This window comes from Columba livia, chromosome 5 (assembly GCF_036013475.1).
Source record: "Columba livia isolate bColLiv1 breed racing homer chromosome 5, bColLiv1.pat.W.v2, whole genome shotgun sequence".
Classification (NCBI taxonomy): domain Eukaryota; kingdom Metazoa; phylum Chordata; class Aves; order Columbiformes; family Columbidae; genus Columba; species Columba livia.
Genome location: NC_088606.1, coordinates 22,936,441 through 22,960,597, shown reverse-complemented (window position 1 = coordinate 22,960,597; position 24,157 = coordinate 22,936,441). Strand labels below are relative to the sequence as shown.

The 24,157-nt window shown below is 38.2% G+C and overlaps 1 protein-coding gene across 31 annotated transcripts in view; it reads left to right on the top strand.

Annotated features, from left to right (window-relative positions):
- The window catches only part of NRXN3 (neurexin 3), a 1,033,016-nt gene that overhangs the window by 895,486 nt on the left and 113,373 nt on the right, over positions 1 to 24,157 (top strand). For 22 of the 31 annotated variants that reach the window (XM_065063777.1, XM_065063776.1, XM_065063774.1 and 19 more), the window contains 2 exons: positions 483 to 654; positions 21,974 to 22,063. In XM_065063777.1, coding sequence (XP_064919849.1) covers positions 483 to 654; positions 21,974 to 22,063 — 262 coding nt within the window. The remainder of the gene's footprint in view (positions 1 to 482; positions 655 to 21,973; positions 22,064 to 24,157) is intronic. The other 9 variants (XM_065063789.1, XM_065063787.1, XM_065063790.1 and 6 more) reach the window with 1 other exon arrangement.

The window sequence follows — 24,157 nt, the reverse complement described above, 5'->3', positions numbered from 1 at the left end:
TTGTTACTGCATTCTTCCTGCTGGATCCCACAGTTTGGGTTTTTGGGGGACCGGGGACTGTTTGTTTCACTGGTAGAATAAGAGAACAAAACGGTTTTTGGGATGCAGTCTGCCTGTGGCTGCATTTCAGGTGACAGTTGAACAAGTGGCTTCTAACAATCAGTAGAGACGTTGTTCAAATAATTATTTATCCACATCTCTTTGTTCTTATTGCCTGATTTCTCATCTGTCTTCTGGCATGTTTTAAGGGAACAAATTACTTGCTATGTTCAGATGAATGCTGTAAAGAAGAGTGCAAAAGACAATGTTTGTATTGAAGCAGAGACAATGGAAGGTGTCCTGGCAAAGCTCAAAACAATGCTTCTGTGCATTCTTCAGTGCCATCTACTGGCACAATTACCCATCAGAGATTTATAGCCCAAGAACATTCTCCTAATAGGCAGCAATTTACAATCATTTGTTTCTTTTTTCTTTTATTTTAGGAGCAAGGCAAGATTGGTGTAGTTTTCAATATTGGCACAGTGGACATCTCTATTAAAGAGGAAAGCACACCTGTAAATGATGGCAAATACCATGTAGTACGCTTTACCAGGAATGGTGGCAATGCCACACTTCAGGTTGACAGCTGGCCGGTGAATGAACACTATCCAACAGGTACATGCTTTATTTCCTCTTTGTTTTTCTCTTTCAGTGTATCTATACCTACAAATTAATGTTTAATAATGACTGGTTGCTATATAAATCTTTGTTTCTTCATCTTAACAGTAAATTGATTCGCCTGGTAGTGTATAGTCTGTCTGATGGAAAACAGAGTAATGGTCCTTTACACTGGAAGAATAAGCATGCCAATTGTGTGGTATGATGCACATAGATCCTGTTATTTCAGAGGTCTCTAAGTGAATCCTGGTTCTGCAGAGAGTTACGAACTGATTCAACAACAAACTTGGTTTTGCTACTTGTGATGTTTTCTACATATTTAAGGGAGAAAAGTTTTGAACAGACCTTATGCAAAGGAGAGATGACTCTAGCCACAACCAAGATACTGTCAATACAAATATAGAGTTGAAGCATAAGGAATGTGGAAGATGAAGTTGCAAGTATTTGAACAGACTTTATGCTTGCCTCGTAATTTTCCATCATTGGAATTTCACTCTCTCTTTTAGGTTTGCAGATATAAAGGTTGACAGACAACCTAGACAAAACTGTCAACTCTTAGTTGACTGTAGGTCAAAATGCAGTAGAACAATTCAGTATCTCTTTGGAAATCATTACTCTAAATCCATCAGGAATAGTGAACAGCTGGCTCTTGAGTCACTGTCCAATGTTTTATCCTACCACTGGCAAATCACAACCTTGTGATACTATATGTCACCATGCTAAAAGGTTGTACTCACTCCAAGAACAAAACTGATTGCCGTATGTGATGCTGACTGCATAAGGTAGTTAAGGCTTGGTGATGTGGATGGTTACAAAAAGCAGGAGGAGCACACGGAAAGAATTCCAGTGTTAACCACATTCTGTGGATTCATGTGAATAACATGTTGTCTAAGATCAAGCCATGATCTTCTCATTGGTTTCCAGTATTAAGTCTAAGCAACTTTCAGTTCTTCCTTTCTAGGTTGAACATAACTGACCCAGGATGGAAGGAAGAATTTTGTGATAAAAATGAGGCAATTTGCTACTTGTGTAGGAGTTGCCCACAAGCCACTTAACCTCAGACTAGGAGCAATGTCCTGATTGTTTATGCAATATCACACTAATAAATTACTCCAAGGGGATAATTTTATCTCTTCCACTCAGAAAAAGCACAAGAAAACTTTTTATGTGAGTGATCCTGTGGTGGTCTGTGCCACATATTCAACATGATACTTTGTCAGTGTTTTGGTGATATATATGCAAAAGAGTAGATTTTAATAAATATCCTTTTTTCTGTGAAATAATAGCTTTCCAAGATTGCCATGACAGACATGCTGAGTTAGATTCCAGCTCTGCTGTCCATTGGTTAGAGAGGGAAGTGTAGCTAAACTGACCATCTTTCTTCTGCTCCTTTCATCAATTATTTTGTGGTAAAATACCTCTGATCCAGTTGGCAGCCAATTACAGTCAGTAAAAACCCCATGAATAAATTTTCTTCTTATATTACTTGCTGTAGTAAGTCTCTGGTGTAAAGAAACAAAATATTCAGCTCATTGCTTTAGAGATTTTTTTTTTTTTTTTAAAAAAGGGAAAATAAATCACGTTCAGAGACTACCTCAGTACCTTCTGCTTCTGTCTTCGCTAAATATATTGCTGTGTTTTCATTAGAAGATATATGGTTTTATAGAACAGCATTAATCTTATGTTCTGGGCCAGTATTGAGTATATTCAGCTGTACCTCAAGGGAAAAGGACACCTTTTTCTTTCAGGCACTTTTTCCTTTCATGCATATATTTCAATTTCTGGCTCTTTGTAGATGATGAAGTTTCCCACCTGTCCCTGTGAAAATAAGGCTTATGGGATCATACTTTGTGTGCACATGCATGTGTCTCCCTTATTTTTTTCACTTTTCTTCAAACTGTTTTTTTTAGCCAAATTAAAAAAAAAAAGGGGGGGGGGGGGGGAGTGGGGGGACGGGCGGGCAAAGGAAAAAAAAAAAAACCACCAAAAAAATCCTACATGGGTAGGCAAAATAACCATGGGAATAGGGCAATGTTCCAGCCCTCCCAAAGGAAAGGACTGTGGCTTGATCTCAATTCATGTTAAATACCAGTATATCCATATAATAAAGAGGCATTATGAATGCTTCAGACTTGGGAAAGCTTCAATGAGCCAATAATTACAGGAAACCAATTCTTATTAGTTCAGTTTTCTAGGCAATTAATGGTTTAGAAGAAGACCAAACAGGAGCTTTTGAAATGAATAATTTGTTGTCTCTCACAGACCAAACTTGCAGTATTGTTTCTTGTACTGAGTGCAAGACCAAACCGGCGTTCAGCAGAGTTTCAACTCTGTGAAAACCTTTGTGGTTGGGTTGACCCAGGCTAATCCAACATGTTTCAGCTGGAGACTGCTGAAACTGCAATTTTTATCAAACATGTGCAATAATAGCTAAGGAATTGTTTATTTCACACATAGGATCACTTCAATTCTGGAAACGCAGTTATTTGTACTGTTTAGAAAACATCATATTCATAGCACATGCATATTTGGGCATGCTATGTTATCTGTAATATGAACAATTTCGTGTGTACTTAATTTTCTGCACAGTGCTACAGCAGAATTTTATAAACTAGCTAAAGTATCTTCTTCATCATCACAGGTGGTGCAATCTGGAGGCAGCAGGGCTAAATTCTGAATGGAATTTCCATGCTGCACTCTGAGTTTTATTACCTGTAGGTGGATTATACGTTAGACTTATAATTACTTGCTCAATGAAAAGTACAAATTAAAGTGAGATATTCATTAAATGAGCAAAGAGAGAGAATATTGGCTTTCCTTAAAACACAGTCTTCAGTTAAATTGAAATTAAATGAAACTAGCCCAATGGGACTGAAAGACTCCAAAGCTGTATTTTTGCAACTTCATATAAAAAACAAGGAAATGGAAGGAAAACAAAAGCATCCAAGTTACAATTCAGGCACTGACATTGTGTTTTTTATAACATCCAATTGCATCTCAGTCATCTGCAATGTGAGCTTTATACTTTGTTGTGAGGAAATGGGTTAGAGAGAAATGGTAAATGAGGGAATTATCTTGGAGCTATTGGCCAGGCTTTGGGGTTGAAACAATCCCAATCATTAGGGAAGATCTCTCACTATTTGTACCATTCCAACCCTGCTAGAGTTTCTTTTACTGGGCAGCAAGACTCTGAGCAGCGGCCCAGTACAAGTATCTGAGACAAAGCTCCTGAGAACTGGCTGATGGCAAATAGTAACATTAGCACTGGGGCTGCTATCTGCAGTTCAGCTGTTGTGGTTTAGATCAGCCAAAAGCATTAAGCCTTCTATGATTTATTTGCATTAGTTTTGCCGTTTCTCCTCTTCGTTAAATACACAATAAGGAGATGACTTTTTTCCATAGACTGTACTGATAGCCAGTTCCTTTATGCTTGATTTATTAGGCTGGTCATTACAATGTGTTTCTCAGGCAGGGTATACACCTTTTGTTAACATATGTATGAATTTCTATGCCCTAAAGTACAGTTTTCCATTACCGCCTCCCTTCTGTTGTCTCATATGCCTTCACTCTTTGATGCACATCCCAGGTAACAGGTTGCATTTGGGCACTCCTGTTTTCTTGTTTTTATGTCCTTACTGAGACCCTTCCATATATCTAAATAAATCTTTTTAGTGATGAAGTAGGAGTCATTTGGGGCTAAGACTAGGTAAGATAGGGAAACTAGTTTAGGAAAAGGAAGCATCTGACTGCTTTTATTTCAGATTACAGTAAAATCCATAAAATTTGAGGCACTTTACAGTGGGATAGACAGATTTAAACTAGGAATGCTGGGATTTGAGATGGAGTAAACAATTCTCAGAAGAGTTAAAAACAAATCTTCTGTCTTGAAACAGCTAGTTAGTATTATTCCAATTTGTAAAAAGGGTGTGAGGTAAGACTCAGGGAACTACAGAGTTGTTATTCTAACCTTAGTTCCTAAAAAAAAAATATGGAGAAGATGATACTGGATGCTACTGAAAAGCATTTAAAGAATAATGCACTGATCAGGCACAGTCCACATGGGTTCACAAAGGGAAAGTCCTGATTAAGTAATGTGATACTCTTCTATGATCAGGCCACTCACCTAGGGGATTAAAAGAAGGTGGTAGATGTAGTTTTTCTTTATTTTAGTAAGGCTTTTGACATTGTTTCTCATAGCATCCTTCTGGACAAGTTGTTCAACTGTGAGCTGAGCCAGTATGCAGTACACTGGGTGAAGAACTGGCTGAACAGCAGGGTCCAAAGGATTGTAGTCAATGGGGCTACATCTGGCTGGCAACTGGTCACCAGTGCTCTTCCTTAGTGCTCAGTTCTAGGGCTGGTTCTGTTCAGTATTTTTATCAATGATCTGGATCCCCCCTCCCCTCCCTTATAGAGAATGTTTGGCAAAGGTTATAGTTTTACATTTTAGAGAAAGGTGATGAGACACAAGCTCTAGAAAGAATCTCATTACTATCAGTTTCTCTAAAATATTTTTTTTTACCTTATGACCTCTCATCTTTGAGAAAACTTCCAAAAAGTTCATTTTGGGACAGCTGAAATACATACAACATCTGCATATTTTAGATTTAATAGATACCGTATGTGTCATCTATCCATTTCAAAGGTGGAAACAAGTGAAATATTTGTGCTGGTCTTCCCCTTTTGATACACTTGAATGATATACATGGTTTCATTTTATCCTTCTTTTACTAAAGGTCTTTGACTAAAAGGATACAAATAGAAATGTGGTGGGTTTTATTTGTTGTTTTTTGTTTGGTTGTTTTTTTATTAATGTTGAAGACCATTGGAGACTTCAACAAAGTGCTGACTATTTCTCAGTGGGATTATGCTAAATCTATCCTGCTTGCATGCTCTTTCGATCGCACCAAATTAGAATATTTGTTACAACTTAACAAGGTTCAAAACATCTAGATCCTATTTTTTTTCTTTAATACCCACCCAAAACTATTGTAGTTTGTTGTTTTCTTGTTTTTTTTTTTTTAAATGCATTAATACAGTAGGGCAAGTGGAACTTGAGTTAAATCAGCATCAGTGCTATTATGGGCCTTTGGACATGGGAGAACTGGAGCACAGAGCTGTTTTGGGGAGAGCAGACTGAATACTGGAGATGTGGAATGGAAAGGGCATTTAATAAGCAAGAAAAATGAAGTGGGTTTAAATATTAAGTGTTGTATGTCACCCTGCAACGTATGATGGATGCTATTGTAAGCTTCTGGGAAAAACAAAAAATAGATTTCGTTTTCACACTATGGTCGGTGTGCACATCTGCATCTGTCTTTAAATGGAGCGTCAGTATTCAGTTTCTCTTCAAGTGGTTATACCCATCTCCTAATAAGATTCACTGAGTTTTATGCAATTGCGACTACTGAACTAGAGTTCATAGTCTGCTTTGAAACAGGTAATTTCTTGTCCTATGCAAGTTATTTATCACTTTTCCCTTGATATTTTCAATCTCCTTCCACAAGTGGCATCATCTTTTTGTTCATGGAAGTCCATTTTTTGTTCATGGAAGTCCATTTCACCTTATCCTTCTACTGGAGGGACTTTGAGGAGGATGTTGTTTCTTTTCTTCATTCTTTTTGGCTTTATGTAGTTTTTATCAGCCATATTTCCTTTCTCTCCCTGTGTGATTTCCCAGCCGTGAGATAAATAGCCTTGTGTCTTACAAGCTAAATACAATTACTGCTATCAAAACTGGAGTCTTTCTCTCCCTGTAAATGTCTCTTGGAAGCTGATAAGCTGTTCAAGGCAAACTGCAGGCTTCTGCCTAATCCTGAGATTAAACATAACCACCCAGAAGACAGCACGAGATAATTGAGGGGAGGGTGGGGGGTAAGTCAGGCAGGAGAGGAAGAGAGGAGGAGAAAGTGAGATCCTCTCCTGAGATATTAAGAGGACATACACAAGGCTCAAGGTTATTTGTAAAGGAATTACAGAAAACACACAAAAGCTTGTTATGATGAGGAATTTCCTCAGATAATGCAGTGATTGTTGTAGTTGTTAAAGACAAAATTTTGCAGGGATTTTTCTGATGTAAAGCATAGAGGTGAGCTGTAGAAAACAGCTTCCAGCCATGACTGCTGGTTTTTATATATTAGTCCCATCTCGTCCTTGAAACAGGAGGTCTCACAAGGTTGCATCCAGATTCTTTGTATATGCTGGCTTGGGTTCATCTCACTGGCTCTGTCCTGAATGTGGGGAGACAGTAAATTTCCCAAGAGTAAAGCAGGGGACTAAGCCAACTTCTCTGTGCTTTGTGTTTTACCACCCAGCGACCATATGAACGAGGGTAATTTAACCATCCTGTTTGTGAAACAGAGTTAACACTAATTTTCTAAAAAACAGGAGTGCCTTCATTACAGAGGAAAAGTGTGTTATACCTGTAATAGTCTTTAATTATAACCAAGGCAGGATTTCTGAAGACATATAGTCTTTATGAGTCAGTCCAATACAGTTGAAAAAAGCAGCCTTATTTCTTGATTTTTTTTGTCAGTGACATTTTAATTTTCTCCCTCTGTAATTTTTTAAGATCTTGTGTTTCTAAAAGCTTGTCTGTTATCGATTGGCCTAATGGGATATGACCTCTCCCAATTTAATTTATAAAGCATTAGCCAAGAAGGAGAAGATAAGTTTGGATGATCTAATAGTAGCATCACTGGAGGATTTAAGAGAAGACTACATAACCTTTCTTCATCTGACATCTGCTCCGATATTGTAAATAATATGCAATATTGTGATTATTAGTTCTCATGATCCCAGTAAGGCAGAATCATTGACAAGAAAAACTCAAGAGCAGAACTAATTTGGATGTCTGAGTCATTGCAATAAGTTCTTTCTTTCTAAGTTTGTACTTAACCCTGCACAGTACCTCTACACAGCTCATGTCGCATGTCGTACAACTTCAGTGATTTCCAAATGTTTGGTAGCCAAGCCTTATTAGAGGATAAAACTAGTTTTCTGTGCTTTGCAGAGCCTGGCTCCTCCTCCTCCAAATTCCCTCTGTCTTTTCCAGAGTGATTTTGGCATCTCCTTATTCCCTTTTCTTTCATTCTCCAACTCCCCTGTTGTGGTTTATCCCCAGCTGGCAACTAAGCACCACATAGCCACTCATTCACTCTCCTCTGGTGGGATGGGAGAGAAAATTAGAAGATTTAAACTAGAGAAAACTTGTGGGTTGAGATAAAGACAGTTTAATAAGTGAAGCAAAAGCCACGCATGCAAGCAAAGCAAAACAAGGAATTCCTTCACTACTTCACATCAGCAGGCAGGTGTTCAGCCATCTCCAGGACAGCAGGGCTCCATCATGTATAATGGTTACTTGGGAAGACAAACACCTTCACTCCAAACTTCTTCCCCTTCCTTCTTCTTCCTCCAGCTTTGCATACTGACCATGATGTCATATGACGTGAAATATCCCTTTGGTCCATTGGGTTCAACTGTCCTAGCTGTTCCCCCTTCCAATTTCTTGTGCAACCCCAGCCTCCTCACTGGTGTGATGGTATGAAAAACAGAAAGATCTTGACTCTGTGTAAGCATTGGTCAGCAATAACTTAAACATCCCTGTGTTATCAACACTGTTTTCAGCACAAATCCAAAACATAGCCCCATACCACCTACTATGAAGAAAATTAACTCTACCTCAACCAAAACCAGCACACCTCCCAAATCTAGTTTCTCCCTTCTTGTGCCCCTTGAGCAATCCCTTCCCTCCTTCAGACTCTGGGCTCTTATGATCTCCATCTCACTGCTGAAACCTTCCTTCTGAAAACAAAGTAATGGTAAGAAGCTTGCCTGAATCCAGTTTCCCCCATTAAGAGACACATGGATCTTTTTCTTGACTACTTGGAGTCATTAGTAAGTCCAGTTGCTTAATGTGCAAGCTCAAGGGAATCTTTTGTCCTACTGCCAGATCCCACTGTGGTCTTAATATTTTCCTATCTAAATGCCCTTGTGAGTGGGTAATGAGTTAGGAACAAGAGCACTGAATTTTGATTAGCCCTGTGGGCTGAATGTGATCCCCAGGGTTCTCGTCATGTACTTGTTTGTGGGTTTTGATTTTTCATATTGTACTCATTTTGTGGGACTTAAATGAGCTCTCAGATGCTTCCTATCAGCATGAATTGGAGAGGGTATGTAAAGTGCCTTTCACAGATTTACTGCATTTCATAATGAGCCTAAAACATATAAAAAGACAGGGTTAATAAAACAGCATTGGAGAAGCACATTTTGAAGGCAGTACTGTGACATATGTTGAAAGATCTGCCAAGAGGGATGATTAAAGCATGACAAGTTGATGAAATCAAGAGTTGATTGTAGCTTGTCACTGAAGAGCCATAACATCTATAATATATTTGTAAAGTTGGAAAACAGATAAATATGGCTACATGATATGAACATTCAGTTTTGGTCCCCTCTATCCATTGAGATATAAACCTACACGTCACCAACAAGCAAACGTACTTTGGAATACATGCAAAACCACCCAAGTTAATGCATGTTAATGCATGTGCATCCATACTGAATGATGGGATAGGATCTGACACAATAAAAAAAAGCTGAAATGTTGCCACTATGCTCACAGTTTAACTTCTATATACTTTGTGTTTTGTTTTCCCACGGGATGTATGATGTTGGGGGTTGTTTCCACTTTGGCCCTATCCCCAGGCAGTTGCATGAAAGTGCTATGGGCCTCATCTGTCTTCCAAATTCTGTCTTTGAGGATAGAGGAGAGCCAGAGAGAAAAAGAAAAAAAGTGCTATATTGCAACTTCCAGTACTCATCCTTCCTGTCAAAGTTTCATTTTTCAAAACTGATCCAGGCTTTTAGGACATGCTGCTTTCAGTCAGTCTGTGTGAGTTACAGTCTTATCTTCTCCAAATACCTCAAGTCCATGTGAGTTGTAGTCTATAAAGCACCAGCATTTGTGTCAGTTTGGCTTTAAGAAATGCTTGGGTATTTTATGAAGGCATGTAAGGTAAATAGGCAGAACAAATAGTAAAGTGTTATTTAACAGCAATAGGATTGAAAGAATGAGTTTACCTAAGGAAGGATACACACAGAATAGCCATGAAAGTAGTCATGACTGTATGATTTCTACCTAGGATCCCACAGATAGTCCTTGAGCTGTGGGAAAGAGGGGAGAAGGAATAAGAAGCATTCTTATGTAACAGTCACATAAAAAGTTGTTCTAACATGCAAATACATGCTACAGAGGCAATACCAGTTATAAGTTAGCCAAAATATTTTATCTTTCCCATAACCTGGATAAAGAAAATACTATCAGAAAGTACCAATCATTTGAAGAAAACTTTTTGTCAGTGCTGTCCAAAAGAACAGAGATATGTATTATATTGCTGCATGCTGTTAGTTGAATTAGTGTAGCATCACTCTTACATCTTCCTAAATCAGACTAGGTGTCAAGTATGTCAAATCTACAGACAAATAGCAAATACATCAGAAGAAAAATTGCTTTAATGGTCAAATTGACACTTCTGTCCGGTGGTCCTGTATTTGGGATGGTTTCTATTCTGTCTTTTCAGAGCCTGTTTGTTCATCTAATTAGGTTCTTGAGCTGGAGAGCAGCCAAGTGTCTGATGCTTCAGAGAATTACAGTAACCCACCATGGCAATAACAGAACTATGCCCCAAAAGATGTCCTTCTGAAAAAAGTTGTCCTACTATTATGCTTAGTTTGTGACCTAAACATGAAATCACACAAGCTGTATGTGTTTGTATCATGTGTACTGTTATTACAGTTGTATGACTCTGTTGGGAAGCAAATGCTTTCTTTTTTCCCTCATTAATTTATTCAGGGAGACGTGATCATGTGGAAATACTCACACTCCCTCTCCAGCTGGAATTTGATAGAAGTTACTCTGCTGTATTGAGACCATATTGCTCAGCTAAATTTAAACCAAGAGAAAACAAAACCTAGGTGATTTAGTGGCATCTATAATTTTTTTCTGTTACTCTGATTCTTTTTCTGTTTATGATCTTGATTCTTGCAGCACAGAGTGAATACTTGTGAAAAGTCATGTCAACCTTTGACAATGGCATGTAGTGTAACTCATGAAGAGATGCGCTTTATGATTCCCCAGCTCTAGGCTTGCTCTGTGTCAGAACGATGACTTCAAGTGTGCCAAGATATGGTATCCACAGGGCACTGACTCATTTTTCTCACCCTTCTGGTATCTAATATAGGGACCCTACGCTGAAGGATTTCCCTAAATATTTTGATTACATTCTTATACCTACTACAGGCCTTTGAGTCCCTGTCCCTGAAATACTATGGTGCAAAATAGGTGTATTGCATGCACATAGGGATCCAAGACGTGAGTTTTTTCCTTGTATCTCTTTGACATCCAGGACACTTCTTCCTGAAATCATCACCATGCTGTTTTCCATGAATAGTACTTACATATTAAGAGATGTAGGTACCTTGTGATAGCTTGGTCTTGCTAACAATTCCAGGCTAAATCTTACAGGTGCTCATGTAAGCGTGCTTACCCTAACTGCATGAATGCTCAAATATTATGAGCTGTTCTCAAGTGTTTGTGCCCACTGGTCCATGACAGTATGAATGTCCAGGTACCAAGCATAAACAGTATCACCAAAATTTTCTGATAAATTTCTCCTTTGCTGGAGTAAGATGAATTACTATTGGTTCAGTCATCTGATGATACATAAAATGTAGCTGCATATTGTAGGGCAAAGAAAGATGGAGAAATATTCCTCGGATGGGAGTCAGGCTAAATAAGATTGCTGGAAAATAAGAATCCTGCTAGACAGCACAGTGCAGTGGATTCCCAGACGTTAATATGGTTATGTTTCTCTCCTGGCTTAGTTCTGTTTCAGTTTTCCTGGTCAGAATTGTTGTAATATATTCTCTTTCTTCTTTCCCTCTCTGTCTCTCTCTCATACACACACACACAGGCACACACAGTAAGAGTGAGCAAACAAACATCTGACCTGAGGGATTAGAGGCTTTAACAGCAACTTTGTGCTTTTCTGATCTTATTGCCTGCAGAAAGAACAGTGCCAGCTGTAATCCCAGGTTGACACAGCTGACATGCATTGACAGAAGGGGTTTCTGCATCCACATCAGCCTTCTCCCTGCTCATTAAAGGACCCTGGAAAGCACAAAGTCATTGAAATCTGGTGTTGTGGACTGAAGCAGAGCGACTATGTGAAAGGATGGTCAGAAATTAAAGGGGCCGGTCTTGGAACTGGAGCCAGAAGTTCCTGAATCCCAGCCTTCACTTTATAGATGCCATTCCCTTTGATCTTGGGCAATACTTTTACCACTCTGTTGTGGAGTTTCCCAATCAGTAAAGTGGAGATAAAGTCCCAATTTGCTTTATCTTTGCAAACTTAAATAGAAAATATTCTACAGTTCACTGAGTATGAAAACCTTTCTGGGTCAGTGAACTTACATCTTTGCTGTTTACTTACCTTGAGCACTGTGGTGACTGAAAACTCTGGTGTCGGACTTGCACAAATTCACAGTTTGTGAGATTCACTCTGCATAATAGTCTGTCATGTGCAGACTGAGTGGTATTTTACCTCTTTGCTACTTAGTATCTCCTTAGCAATTTCTGAAACTCAGGTCACTTCCAAGAAAGAAATTGATTTAAAAGGTTGGAGTAGGAAAAATGTATCTACAGAAACTACAAGTTCCTTTTTCCACAGATCTACCTGGCTTCTGACAAACTGTTATTCAGTAATGCCTTTGAGAAGGCCTGTTGGGTCACTACAGAGTCTTGGAATTCACTTTTACTTTCTCTAAGCTGATGCAAACAGAAGAATTGATTTCAAGAGGAGGCAAAGATCACTGATTTGTAGCAATTAGAGATGGGAAAGGCGTGTTTGGTCTCATTTATTCCATTCTGTAATCAACTGATATCTACCACCACTTTATCAAGTAAAAGTTTAAATAATTCAAGTATTTCTCTAAGGAGACTGTAGCACTTTCTAATATGTAATCTATTAGGAAATGCTTCTTAATGAACTACTTCTTTCATCAGTTTCTTATTTGCTTTTAGTTATTTCCTGGAACTTGCCCTAGAGAACTTGCCCCCTTTCATAGGGTTTTCACCTTTCTGTTATTTGTAACTGGTTAGCTTTCCAGTCCTTATTGCTGACATTTGACTAAATGCTCTATAGACATTACTCTCGTTAATGTTACTGAGCAGCCTCCCTATACTCAGCACTGTATTCATTAGAAAGGACTGTACATGCTTTCTCTATTTGTTATATCTCCCTGATAATACCTGCATAGGGAAATGAAATCCAGAAACATCTGAAGGTTTCTGGTGAAGCAAAACCAGCTCCATCACCACCAGCACCAAGGCAGAGACTGCAAGTCCTGTGGGAACAGAGCAGGGTACCTGCTGGTACCTTTCAACAAGGAGTCTTGGTTTTGATGTAATGCCTGATAAACATAAAGAGGAGCCCTTCTGGAATGGGGAGCACAGTGGACTGAGACCCAAGTGTTCTGGAGGAATTGGTGACCTTTCTAGACATACCTCCATGCTGGCTGTGTCAGACCTAAGCTAGCTGCCTGCCTGAGTGCCTTTGCTTGCAGGGGTGTGATAAGTAGCCACTGGCTTCTCATGAAGCAGGTGTAAGGCCTCAAGTTTTCTTACCTCAGATCATGCACCATGCAAAGGCATTTGTTCTGGTTTTAGTCTCACGGTGGTCCTGAAAGCAAAATAGCGACACTCTTGTAGCTCCAGTGCATAACTCAACACATGTAAACTAGATCCAATGTTTCTCTGCCCTGACTTTGCATAATCCACAAAACCGATAAGCAACCCCTAGATAAATGAGAGTTAATAGAATTTAAAGTGTCAGTACAAATAAAGTGCTTTTGTAATTTCATTATTGCTGCTTGTCACCACTGGGATATATAAATCAGGTACTGACATTTCTCAAAGGAATCAAAGAAGTTGGATTGGGGACAGTAGCAGTGAATTTTATTCTGGTCTGTGTTTCATATCTCTTCCTGCAAAATGAAATTTGGTCTTGTTTAAAATAGAAATATCAATATGTAGTTTCACTTGTTCTTTAATAGTCACTTTCGCCTTGACCGCCTGATGCGGGCCTTAATTTGGACCTGGTCAGTGAAAAAACAATAATTTACGCATTACTTACAAAACATCTTGAAGATCTAGTAATGTAGACACCCACATTGTTTCATATCTGTAGAAAGGTTGAACTGGTAACTGCTTTTTCTATACTGCACACCAGTTCACTTTTCCAACATAAATCAAAAGATAACTAACACAGGCTGCTTTTTTCTTATACCCATGGCCTTGGCTTCTATAGGGCCGAAATGGTTCAGTATAATCTGCTCATATGAAATAAGACCTGAATAAAATTTTTCACAAAGGAATTTTTTTTTCCCTTTTGCACCCTTGAAAAAGGTTGATTAACCTTATTCCACCTTTGCTAGCCTGAGTGTTCATTTTGTTTTGCGACTATTGTGCTTCCATGTTAGATTATTGGGGCAAAGCACTAGTTTTCTCAGTCATTCAAGACAGGATTGAAAGATTAATCGAAGGGAGGTTGAAATGTTACTGATCTTGTCCTGGGGCAGAGGGGTGAATTAGATGACTTCTCAAAGTCTTCTTTAGTCTTATTAGTGTCACAGTGGCCCATGTTAGCTGTACCTGTGGACAGACATAGAAACTCTAATCTCCTAGTTTGACTTTGAATTTCCCAATGGTTTTGGACTGAATGCTTCTTTGCTTTGAGTACGACCTGCCATGGTTTATCCCCAGACAGCAACTAAGTACCACGCAGCTGCTCACTCATTCCCCCCCCAGTGGGATGGGGGAGAAAATCAGAAGCCTGAGGAAACCTGTGGGTTGAGTTTAAGGAGTAAAGTAAAAGCCACACATGCAAGCAAAGCAAACCAGGTGATTCATTCACCACCCCACATGGGCAGGCAGGTCTTCAGCCACCCCCAAGACAGCCAGGCTCCATCACACATAACGTGTTGTCGGGAAGACAAATACCATTACTCTGAATATCTTCCCTCTTCCTTCTTCCTCCTCCAGCTTTATATATTCATCAATGATGTCATATAATATGGAATGTCCCCTTGATCTGTCAACTGTCCTAGCTGTTCCCCATCCTGACTTCTTGTGCACCTCCTGCCTGCTCGCTGGTGGGGTGGTGTGAAAAGCTGAAAAGGCCTTGGCTCTGTCTAAGCCCTGCTCAGCAGTAACTAAAACTAAAACTAAAATTTGTGTTTCCAACACAAATTCAAAATATAGCCCCATATTGGCTACTATGAAGAAAATTAACTCTACCTCAGCCAAAACCAGCACAGCACCCTGCATTTTTTAGGCTAAAAAAGATAACATAGAGAGTGGCAGCAATGTAAAGCTTTTGATTGAGGCAGTAGAAACTTAGAAACAACTCCAGTTGCCTGAGTAAGTTTTGCTGTTGTGGTCTTGCTTGACAATTTTCTCTCCTATTTTTAGTACTTATTTTACCAAGACTTCGTTGTCTTTTGTCATGAGGGCAGTGAGCTGAGGAGCGTTGCAGTGTGAAGGTCAGCTTTTATCTCCGGTCCATGGTGAGATGAATGGAAGGAAAGGTGTGGCTCTCAGCAAACAATGTGATCAGAGGGAACTGAAGATAAGTCAAGGGCATGCAGGACTAAGGGGAAAATGAGGACAAGAAATAAAATGAGAATTCAATAGCAAAAGATGCAACTTTATTGAACAGTGAAGGCAGAGGGAAAAGCATAATATCCAAAAGCTGAAGTGAAGATAAACAATGTCAATACTTGGCTATTCTTCAGTCCCAGCAAATAAAATAAATAACTCCAAATTTGAATTAATCCTACATAGCACCCCAAAACTGAAGCTTTGCAAGAATTTGTAGGGGGGCAGTTTGTGGTAGTTAGAAAGAAAGATTCTGCATCATCTGCCTTATAATTATTTTGTTTCATTGCATGGCCATCCTGTTTCATTTCTTTACAAACCAGATCTGTGGTTTCGAGTTCAGATTTTTTTCAAGTGTTTATAAAAACTACTGCAAGTAGAGATTGATCTTAATGCAAACATTCCCTGTGTTATATAACATAAACCACAATGTGACCTTACAGTAATGCAACAAAATGAACAGCCATTCACAAACAGGTCTGATGCTAAAGCAACTTGTAGTGTTCCTTCCTGAGTATGGAAGATCTAGTGTTAAAAATGAACTTTACTAATAGGCCTGTCTCAGTTTCCTTGATGAATACAAAATGTGAAAATGTGAACAAATTATAGTTGTACTTCATACTATTCAGAACAAAATATGCAATTAGTGAAATGTGAAAATGGACAATTTAGTATACTGTGAGTTTTAAAGTGCAGCTGCCTGAAAACAGAAGTGGTTAATGAGGTTGATTGTGTCCCAATCACAAAAACACTATTGAAAATTTTGTGGTTTGCAGTGTCTATGCCCTTTATTAGCTATTAGGGAAAATGGTAGCTTCTCCGTGATGCATGTGAGCCACCTTTTCCAGGACACACAGCATCAGCTCTAGAAGAGTTTTGGGGCTGAATTGAACTGAGTCAGTTTATGTCAGTAGAGGATTTAGCCCTCAAAGGTTGACTTTGCAGTCTGCACTCCTCCCATATTGATGTCAATTAATTGTATGTAAATCTTAGTGAGACTGTGGGCACCCATAAAAACTCGAAGGGACCTGGCATTAAAGTCTGCTGGGTGAACTGAGCTATCAAACACTAGCTACTTATGAGCCCTCCTGCTGGAATTCCGTATAGATTAAGCAAAAGAGAGAATCAGTTTAAACCATGAGCACCGACCTCAAAACGTTTTCTTAAATCATTAATATCACCATATTAGTTTTCATTTAGTAACTGCTCATTAGATAAAATGTCTCATTCTTTTTAAAGCTTAAAAGCAATGAAGAAAATGCTCTGCTGTAGTGTCTCTTCATAAAAGAGCCTTAGGCAATAATTTAGGACAGATTAATGTTTTCTTATGGAATTCTTTTTTAGCATCTTCACAGGCTTGAGAACACATCAGGTTGGATTAATATTCCACCTGGAAGCTAATACTTTCTTTCTGCCCAGTACAATTTGCTGGAACCTTTCGGGTTTTCTCTTTCACAATAAAGAGGCAGTAAATCATCATGATTGGTATCTGGGCCAAGAAGCAACATTTTTCAGAGCTTCAGTTGCTCTTTAACTTTCTTTGGCTTAAGAATCTATTTCGGTTTAGAAATAAGCTTAATGCAATAAACATTGTTTGTTTTCTTAAAGAAACCATGAGTGGAAAAGCAAAACATTTTCCAAGATTGTAGGGTTTTGGAAGAAAATTCTGCTTACTTATGAGTAAATTTAAACTCTCTCCCTCTGGACTGTTGTACTGTATCAAAAGCATTTCCTGTGGGAATTGCTAATAGCGCTTAGCACAAGGAAATTCTGTTGATTTTTTTTCCCATTATAGTTTGATCTAAATTGAAGATTAAAAAGTGCTAAACTTAGAAGTTAATTTGATCTATTTATCTGTACAGTCCATGAAGCAGGGATACAGAGGCCTCCAGAAAAAAAAAAAAAGACAGAAGCCTGGCAACCATCAGGCTCTGCTTTTTATGATTTAGGTGCCATGTTTCCTTGGGGGAAAGAGCGACAAACAAAAAAATAGAATTCTTCCGCCAGATTCTTCTCCAGTGTCTGTGGTATTAGAAATATTTTGAATATTCAGCTTAAAAAATATTCAGGGATTCAGAAGATTTCAAAATGTTACTATTTGAATGCTTAAGTCATAAAAGCCTAGGTGCTTATCAGTTTGTTGGAAAACTGAGGTCTATGTGGTACTTAGAAGGTGCAGTAGGATTTCTGTTATGTGCACATATGAGTACTAAATGGAATAAAAGACTTGTTTTATCCCAGACCTCACAGAGCCAGAGTTGGCTGTGCTTCAGAATTTTGAATGAGAAAGGAGAAAAAATAGCTGAAGGAATGAAGTTCTTTAGAAGCAGCTAAATCATGAAGCAGATCATAAGTTACGGAATCACAGAATGGTTTGGGTTGGACCTTAAAGATCACCTTGTTACAGTCCCCCTGCCATGGGCAGAGACACTTTCCAGTAGACCAGGTTGCCCAAAGCCCCATCTAGCCTGGCCATGAACACTTCCAGGGGTGGGGCACCTGAAACTTCTCTGGGCAACCTGTTCCAGTGCCTCACCACCCTCATAGTGAAGAATTTCTTCCTAATATCTAACCTAAATCTACCCTCTTTCCATTTAAAGCCATTAGTCCTTGTCCTGTCACTACTATATACTGGAAGGCTCCTATATGGTCTCCTTAGACCTTCTTCAGGCTAAACAACCCCAATTCTATGAGCCTGTCTTCATAGGAGAGGTGCTTCAGCCCCCTGATTCCCTTCATGGCCCTCCTCTGAACTTACTCCAACAGATCTGTGTTTTTCCTGTACTGAGGGCTCCAGAATTGGACACAGTACTCTGGGTGGGGTCTTGTGAGAGTGCAGTAGAGGGGCAGAATCACCTCCCTTGACCTGCTGGCCATGTTCCGTTTGATATAGCCCAGGATATGGTTGGCTTTCTGGGCTTTAAGTGCACGTTGACAGGTCATGCTGAGCTTCTCATCAACCAACACCTCCAAGTCCTTCTCCTCAGGGCTACTCTCAAACCATTACCTACTTAGCCTGCATTTGTGTTTGGAATTGTTCTAACCCATGTGCAGGACCTTGCACTTGGCATTTTCGAACTCCTTGAGTTTTGCATGGGCCACCTCTCAAGCCCATCAAGGTTCCTCTTCCCTTCAGTGACACCACTCAGCTTGATGTCACTGGCAAACTTGCCAAGGGTGTGCTCCATCCCACTGTCCATGTCGCCGACAAAGATATTAAATGTCAACAGTCCTAATACTGACCCCTGAGGAATGCTACTCATGACTAGTCTCCACGTGGACTTGGAGCCATTGACTACAACTCTTGGAGTGCAACCCTCCAGCCAATTTGTTATCCACCAGGTGGTCCATCTGTCAAATCCATGTCATTCCACTGATATACAGGAACAGGAATTAGTTATGTAGAGGAAGGAAAAAGGAGAAAGGTTCTTTTAAATGAGCAGTTCCTGTTGGTACTTGTATCATTTAAGCAGCTAGAATCTATGGGAGGAAAAATATATAGTAAATCACAAGTAGCAAAATTAATCAACATAATTTTACTATAAAAATTATATCCTGCAGACCTTTGAGATCCATATTGTTTCTGAATGCAAAAGAACTATGGGATTAAATGTGTTTTCTACAATAAATTTAAATAGTTTTTTTTATCCTGTGTATTCTTTTCTGAAGTACAGCCTTGAATCAGAACTGGACTCAAAGAGAAAAGAGGGGGGTTCTAGATTATTTGTATGAAGGGGTTGTTTGAACATGTGTATCGTTCAGTTCTAGAAAGGCATTGCACTGAGGTCACAAAAGGATTTTTACTGAAAATTTCTGTGTATGAAAATGGACAAGAATCCCCCTTAAACACATCATGGCTCAGCTGTCAAAGGTCCAATGAGCTTACTTCATGTTGAACTTACGTTACTTCGTGTTGCAAACCATGATATTTCCTTTTTGAACTTTCATATCAGATGCTGTGTTTATTTTTTTAAAGCACAACTCAAAGTCAATATTAATTTAATGATTGTATGTTTTTATTGATATTTGCTGACTGTCCCAAGCACTTGACAATGGAAACCTTGTTCTTTAACTCAAAGTTGTAACTGGGTATATCAGTGAACACATTCTCATGCACAAGTTTTTAAAAATCATTCTTACTAGTGTCTGAAATAAAATTTAAAATCAAAACAAAAAATAGATCAGGTACTAATGTTGCAACTTAAACCTATTTGAATTTTCTAATGTCCTTCAATTTTTCATAGCTTTTAAATGTATGATTTTTATACGTATTTTAATCTTGCTGAATATATCTGCCTCATAATAATAATAATAAAATTAAATTAAACCTGATTTTTTTAAAAAGAAGTCTTTAAAGATGTGGTGGGGAATAGTTGTCATTTCTGGATTTCTTGAAGGTCTAGGTCTGTATTATAAGAAACCCATTTTTATTTGTCACATATTTGTTCATTGTCCTACTTCCTTTTCACCTTAGTCTTGTGGGTCTGTTGTTGTGAGATGCCCTACTTATAAGAAATTTCAATCCACTACATTTTTTCCTTTCTACAGTCAGCACTCCATATAGAGGAAGAAGACTTTTTGCCAGCCACTGGCTGACTCTTGTGTTCCTCTGAACTGTGGATTTTTCTTTATTCTGAAAAAGATCTCGTTGCCTCCAGTAAGAGGTTGCTTATGTACATACCAAGTGGAGCTAGTGAAGTCTTTTGTTCCGAGTGAAGTGTGTTATAGAATTTCTTTGGCCCTAGAGAAAATGATCTTGCCCATCAACATTAATATTTCCATGCACTGTCATCTAAACAGAAGTCTTTACTCAGAATATACTCTATAAAGTGGGGAATAAGCTTGATTTCTACTGAAACCATATCTTTATGTATTATGTGCAATACAGAAGTAGTAGAAGTCTCTGTAAGTGTTCAAGTCTGTGTTGACAGAGATATATAGGAGTTCACAGAGAAATATAGGTCTTTAAGCCCCATTGAAACACCTCCTGAGTGCTTTAATGTGGGTAAATCCTTGCAGGATTATAATTGGTGTGTCTCCATAGTACCTCTCACCTGTTCCAGAAAGTCAGCAGTAACAAGATGATGCTGGAGAGGACAGCTGTGCTCAGCAGGTACCTCATACAGACTGGCAGCCTTCCAAGCAACAGCTATGCAGTAAGGATTATTGAGCACATGCGATTTACCAGCCATATTACTTGCAGTATGAAAGTGGCTGCTGTTGACTGGGTGGAGCACCTTGGCAGTATATTTTTATCCTTGATGTCTGTTTAAGTTGAAAAAAGATTCCAGCATCTGTTTCAGAAAGTCAAATAAATATGAAGCCACATTAGGTTATTTATGTGGGATTTAAAAATAAAATTGTGCAGAGCACTTGCTGACTCTTGGACTGTCGTTTATTCAAAACATGTATTGAAGCACTACTGATCTAATGAACTTCTGTTAATGGTAGTGTTACTTCAGTAAACTAGGAGCTTACTCTAGTTTTTACAATATTATAATGAAGTTTGTAAAAGATGGACTCTTTTTATGCCTGACTGAAGAGTTTTTACAGAAATAATACATGAGGCAAAAACTAGGATGAGTCAGAAAGTGATTGTAGCCGAAGAAAAATAAAAGATAGAATGATGGACTTGTTTACTGTCACTCCTACCACAGCCAAACTGAGCTGCTCCTTTCTACCAGAGTTTGGCCCAACCCATCTGACCTGTACAATTTTTTCAGAAGCCTGGGAATTCTGACAAAGATTTTGTATGAATCCTGTTTCATTCTGTATTGTGCAACTGATAAGGGCCTTCCTCCAAAATGCACTTTACTGGATAATTCTATCATCCATCAACATGGAACAATGGAACTACATTTGACAGAATTTACATCTTGCGTAACTATTTCTGCTTTCATTTAAATTAGTTTCTGGACTGCTTTTGCTTCTGGCAACAGGCCCAAGTCTTTGGTAACTGAACACAAACCTTTGCATATTGTTAATTAACATCTCTTCCTCTTTTTAATTTTTACTTCCCTTTTTTTCTATCCATCTTCCCACTCTCAGGGTTTTAAAACTCGTTCTATTACATCCTTTCAGCATCAATTTCTTATGTTTTCTTCCATTCTTTTTTTTTTGTTTACTGGGTTTCTAGTCCTAACGTGTCTTTTACTACTGCAAGAAGGTTTATCAAAATACAACTATCTCTTTGGTTGTGTGACTGATATATTGTGCTGTGTCCCTGTGTAATCAGATCTTAGATTGTGATCAAAACGTTTTAACTCCTGTCACCGAGTTCACTCAAGGTCTCTCGTGCTAAACAAATTACACATACCTCCTATCCCATCTGGATAAACCAGTACTTTGAGGAGAATCTGAGATACCTTTTTACTAGGATTTAACTTCTTTGACCTTCCAGAACCTCAGACAATTGCATGTATAACTATTCTCCACCTTACTAAAGATAAATATCTCTCTTTTCAAATATATATATATATATGTAGACACACTTTCACTTCTTTATTTATAGCTAAATAAGGTCATTAAAAAAATCTAGGATGTTTTAACTATTTCATTGACTTTTCAGATTGTTTTTAAGCTTTTTTTTAAACTTTAAAGGCAACACTGATAGTGAACGGTTCCAAATGGTAAAACAGAAAATCCCCTTCAAATATAACCGGCCAGTAGAGGAGTGGCTGCAGGAAAAAGGTAACAGTCATTAAAACTTTCATTTTAAATCCATTTGATTCTAAACCCTCATTTTTAAAGCCTGCAAATAAATGTCTCTTAAATGATAATCGCCTGCTGCATAAATGAGTGTTTTAATTTTCATTATAATTTGTGTCAGCTTCCACCTGCCATATGTTGATAAATCATGCTATAATACATTGCTATTAAAATGCAGTTAAAGGGACTAAATTCTAAGCTTGCTATCATAGTAATGACAAACAAACAAGCAAAAATTCAGGAGAAGTTTTCTAAAAAAACTAAAACCAAACAAAACCAAAAACCAAACATGAGTGAAGAGCAACAACATGTATTATGGCAAATTAACCACTGCATGATTTTCCTGTTTTGATTGATTTTTATACTACATTTATATCTTTATTATCAAAGTTTTCTTTAAAAATTTTCAAAGCTACTCGTTAAACCACTTTCTGTAAGTTTCATTTTTCTCATTAGTCTGATTAGCCACTATGCCTATGTGTTTCCTAATCCTATTAAGATAATTAAATGATTTTTTTTTTAATGTTGTAAAGAAAACATTTTTTAACATTTTCGTTAAACTACAGTGAGAGAGACAGAGAAAGATAACTGTTCTGTCGCTTTTCTGCTCTGCCTGGAGTACAGTTTGAACACTCAAGTGATACATTTGTCTAAGTTATGGGTCAAATTCTTCCCTAATTTAATCTCAGGCAGTGCTACCTAATCTTGTGGGTTTGCTTGGAGTAATTGGCCTCAGTTCAGCAAAATACTTGTTGAAATGCAGAAGTCCAGCTGGCTTGAGTGAGAGTTCTGCATGATCTCAGTGGCCTGTTGGAATGGGACTTGTGTTAATACAGTAATGTTCCTTTATCAGGAATTTGGATGGGAAAAAAAAATCTGTGATGTAGACCCCATTCCAAAGTCTGTTGGAAGTAACAGAGTAATCTTGCTGCTTTCAGCAGGGTTTGGACTGGGCTCTTGGTAATACAATAAGTCAGGAAGATTTTCTTCCTCTCTACTAAATGTGGTATTGAAAAAAAAGCCACCACCTCACTGTAACTAACTCCTTGCCTTGAAGCCTAGAAAAAGCAGGACATGATCTTCTCTTGTTTCCTTTTAAGTTAGCACTGCTGTTAAAAGAGGGCAACCTTCGAACTCAGTCCTTGCATTTTCTGTGTTGACTTAGGCTATGGTTGTCACAAAATTTTCCAAGAGGGAAAGCCAGTGTATTGTAGGATTGGAAAAATACAATTTTATTTTTTAAAATTCTAACCTTAGATGAATTAACAAACTGATTTAGCCAGTATTAATCCAGGTCACAAAGGATGTGGCTAACTATAGTTAAAATATTTTTATTTGAAGGGTCTGATTCTGCAAAGTTCACACTCAGTTCCTGTTGACTTCAATGAGAGCTGACAGTGTTGCCTACTTTTCAGGTTTGGTCTACAATGGTGTATTATTTGTAACTAAAGCTAAAGTAGCTGTAACAGAAAGACAAAAGTATTTATGTAACTAAAACAGAAATATTTTTTGACCACCAGGGTTTTACAGAACAGTTTACTCAGCTAACTTGTCAATAAATTTTAAGGTAAAGGTATATAGAAAATGCTTATTGAGTCTCAGTGGGTTGCCCTGTTAATTTACAAGATCAAACTAAAATAAATAAATAAATCTGAACACTAAAAAGAGGATAATGGTAAGTTTGAATTGCTAAAGTCCCTTTAACACTAAAGACAATTATTTCCTCAATTTTGTTAAAATAGATGCATGTCTAATTCCTTGATGCAATTCATGTGCTTGAGAAACCCACCTTTGTTTTCTTTTGTGGTTTTAGTTTGATTTTTTTTTTCCTTTTTGATTTTCCACCAGCTCTTTTTTTTTCCCTTTGTCACTGCTTCTCCAAGTTTGAGCTTATAAGCATGCCAAGGCACTTGCATTTGTAAGCCATCCTGAAGTTTTGAACTGAAGTCTACCTTTTGTGGATATTGCTGCTTTGTAAAAGACAACCACACATGCAGTAGGGTCTAAAAGAGACAATATTTGAGCATTCAAACATTCGCCAAGCACTGGGTGGTGTTAGGCTAGAAGGGCAGAGCT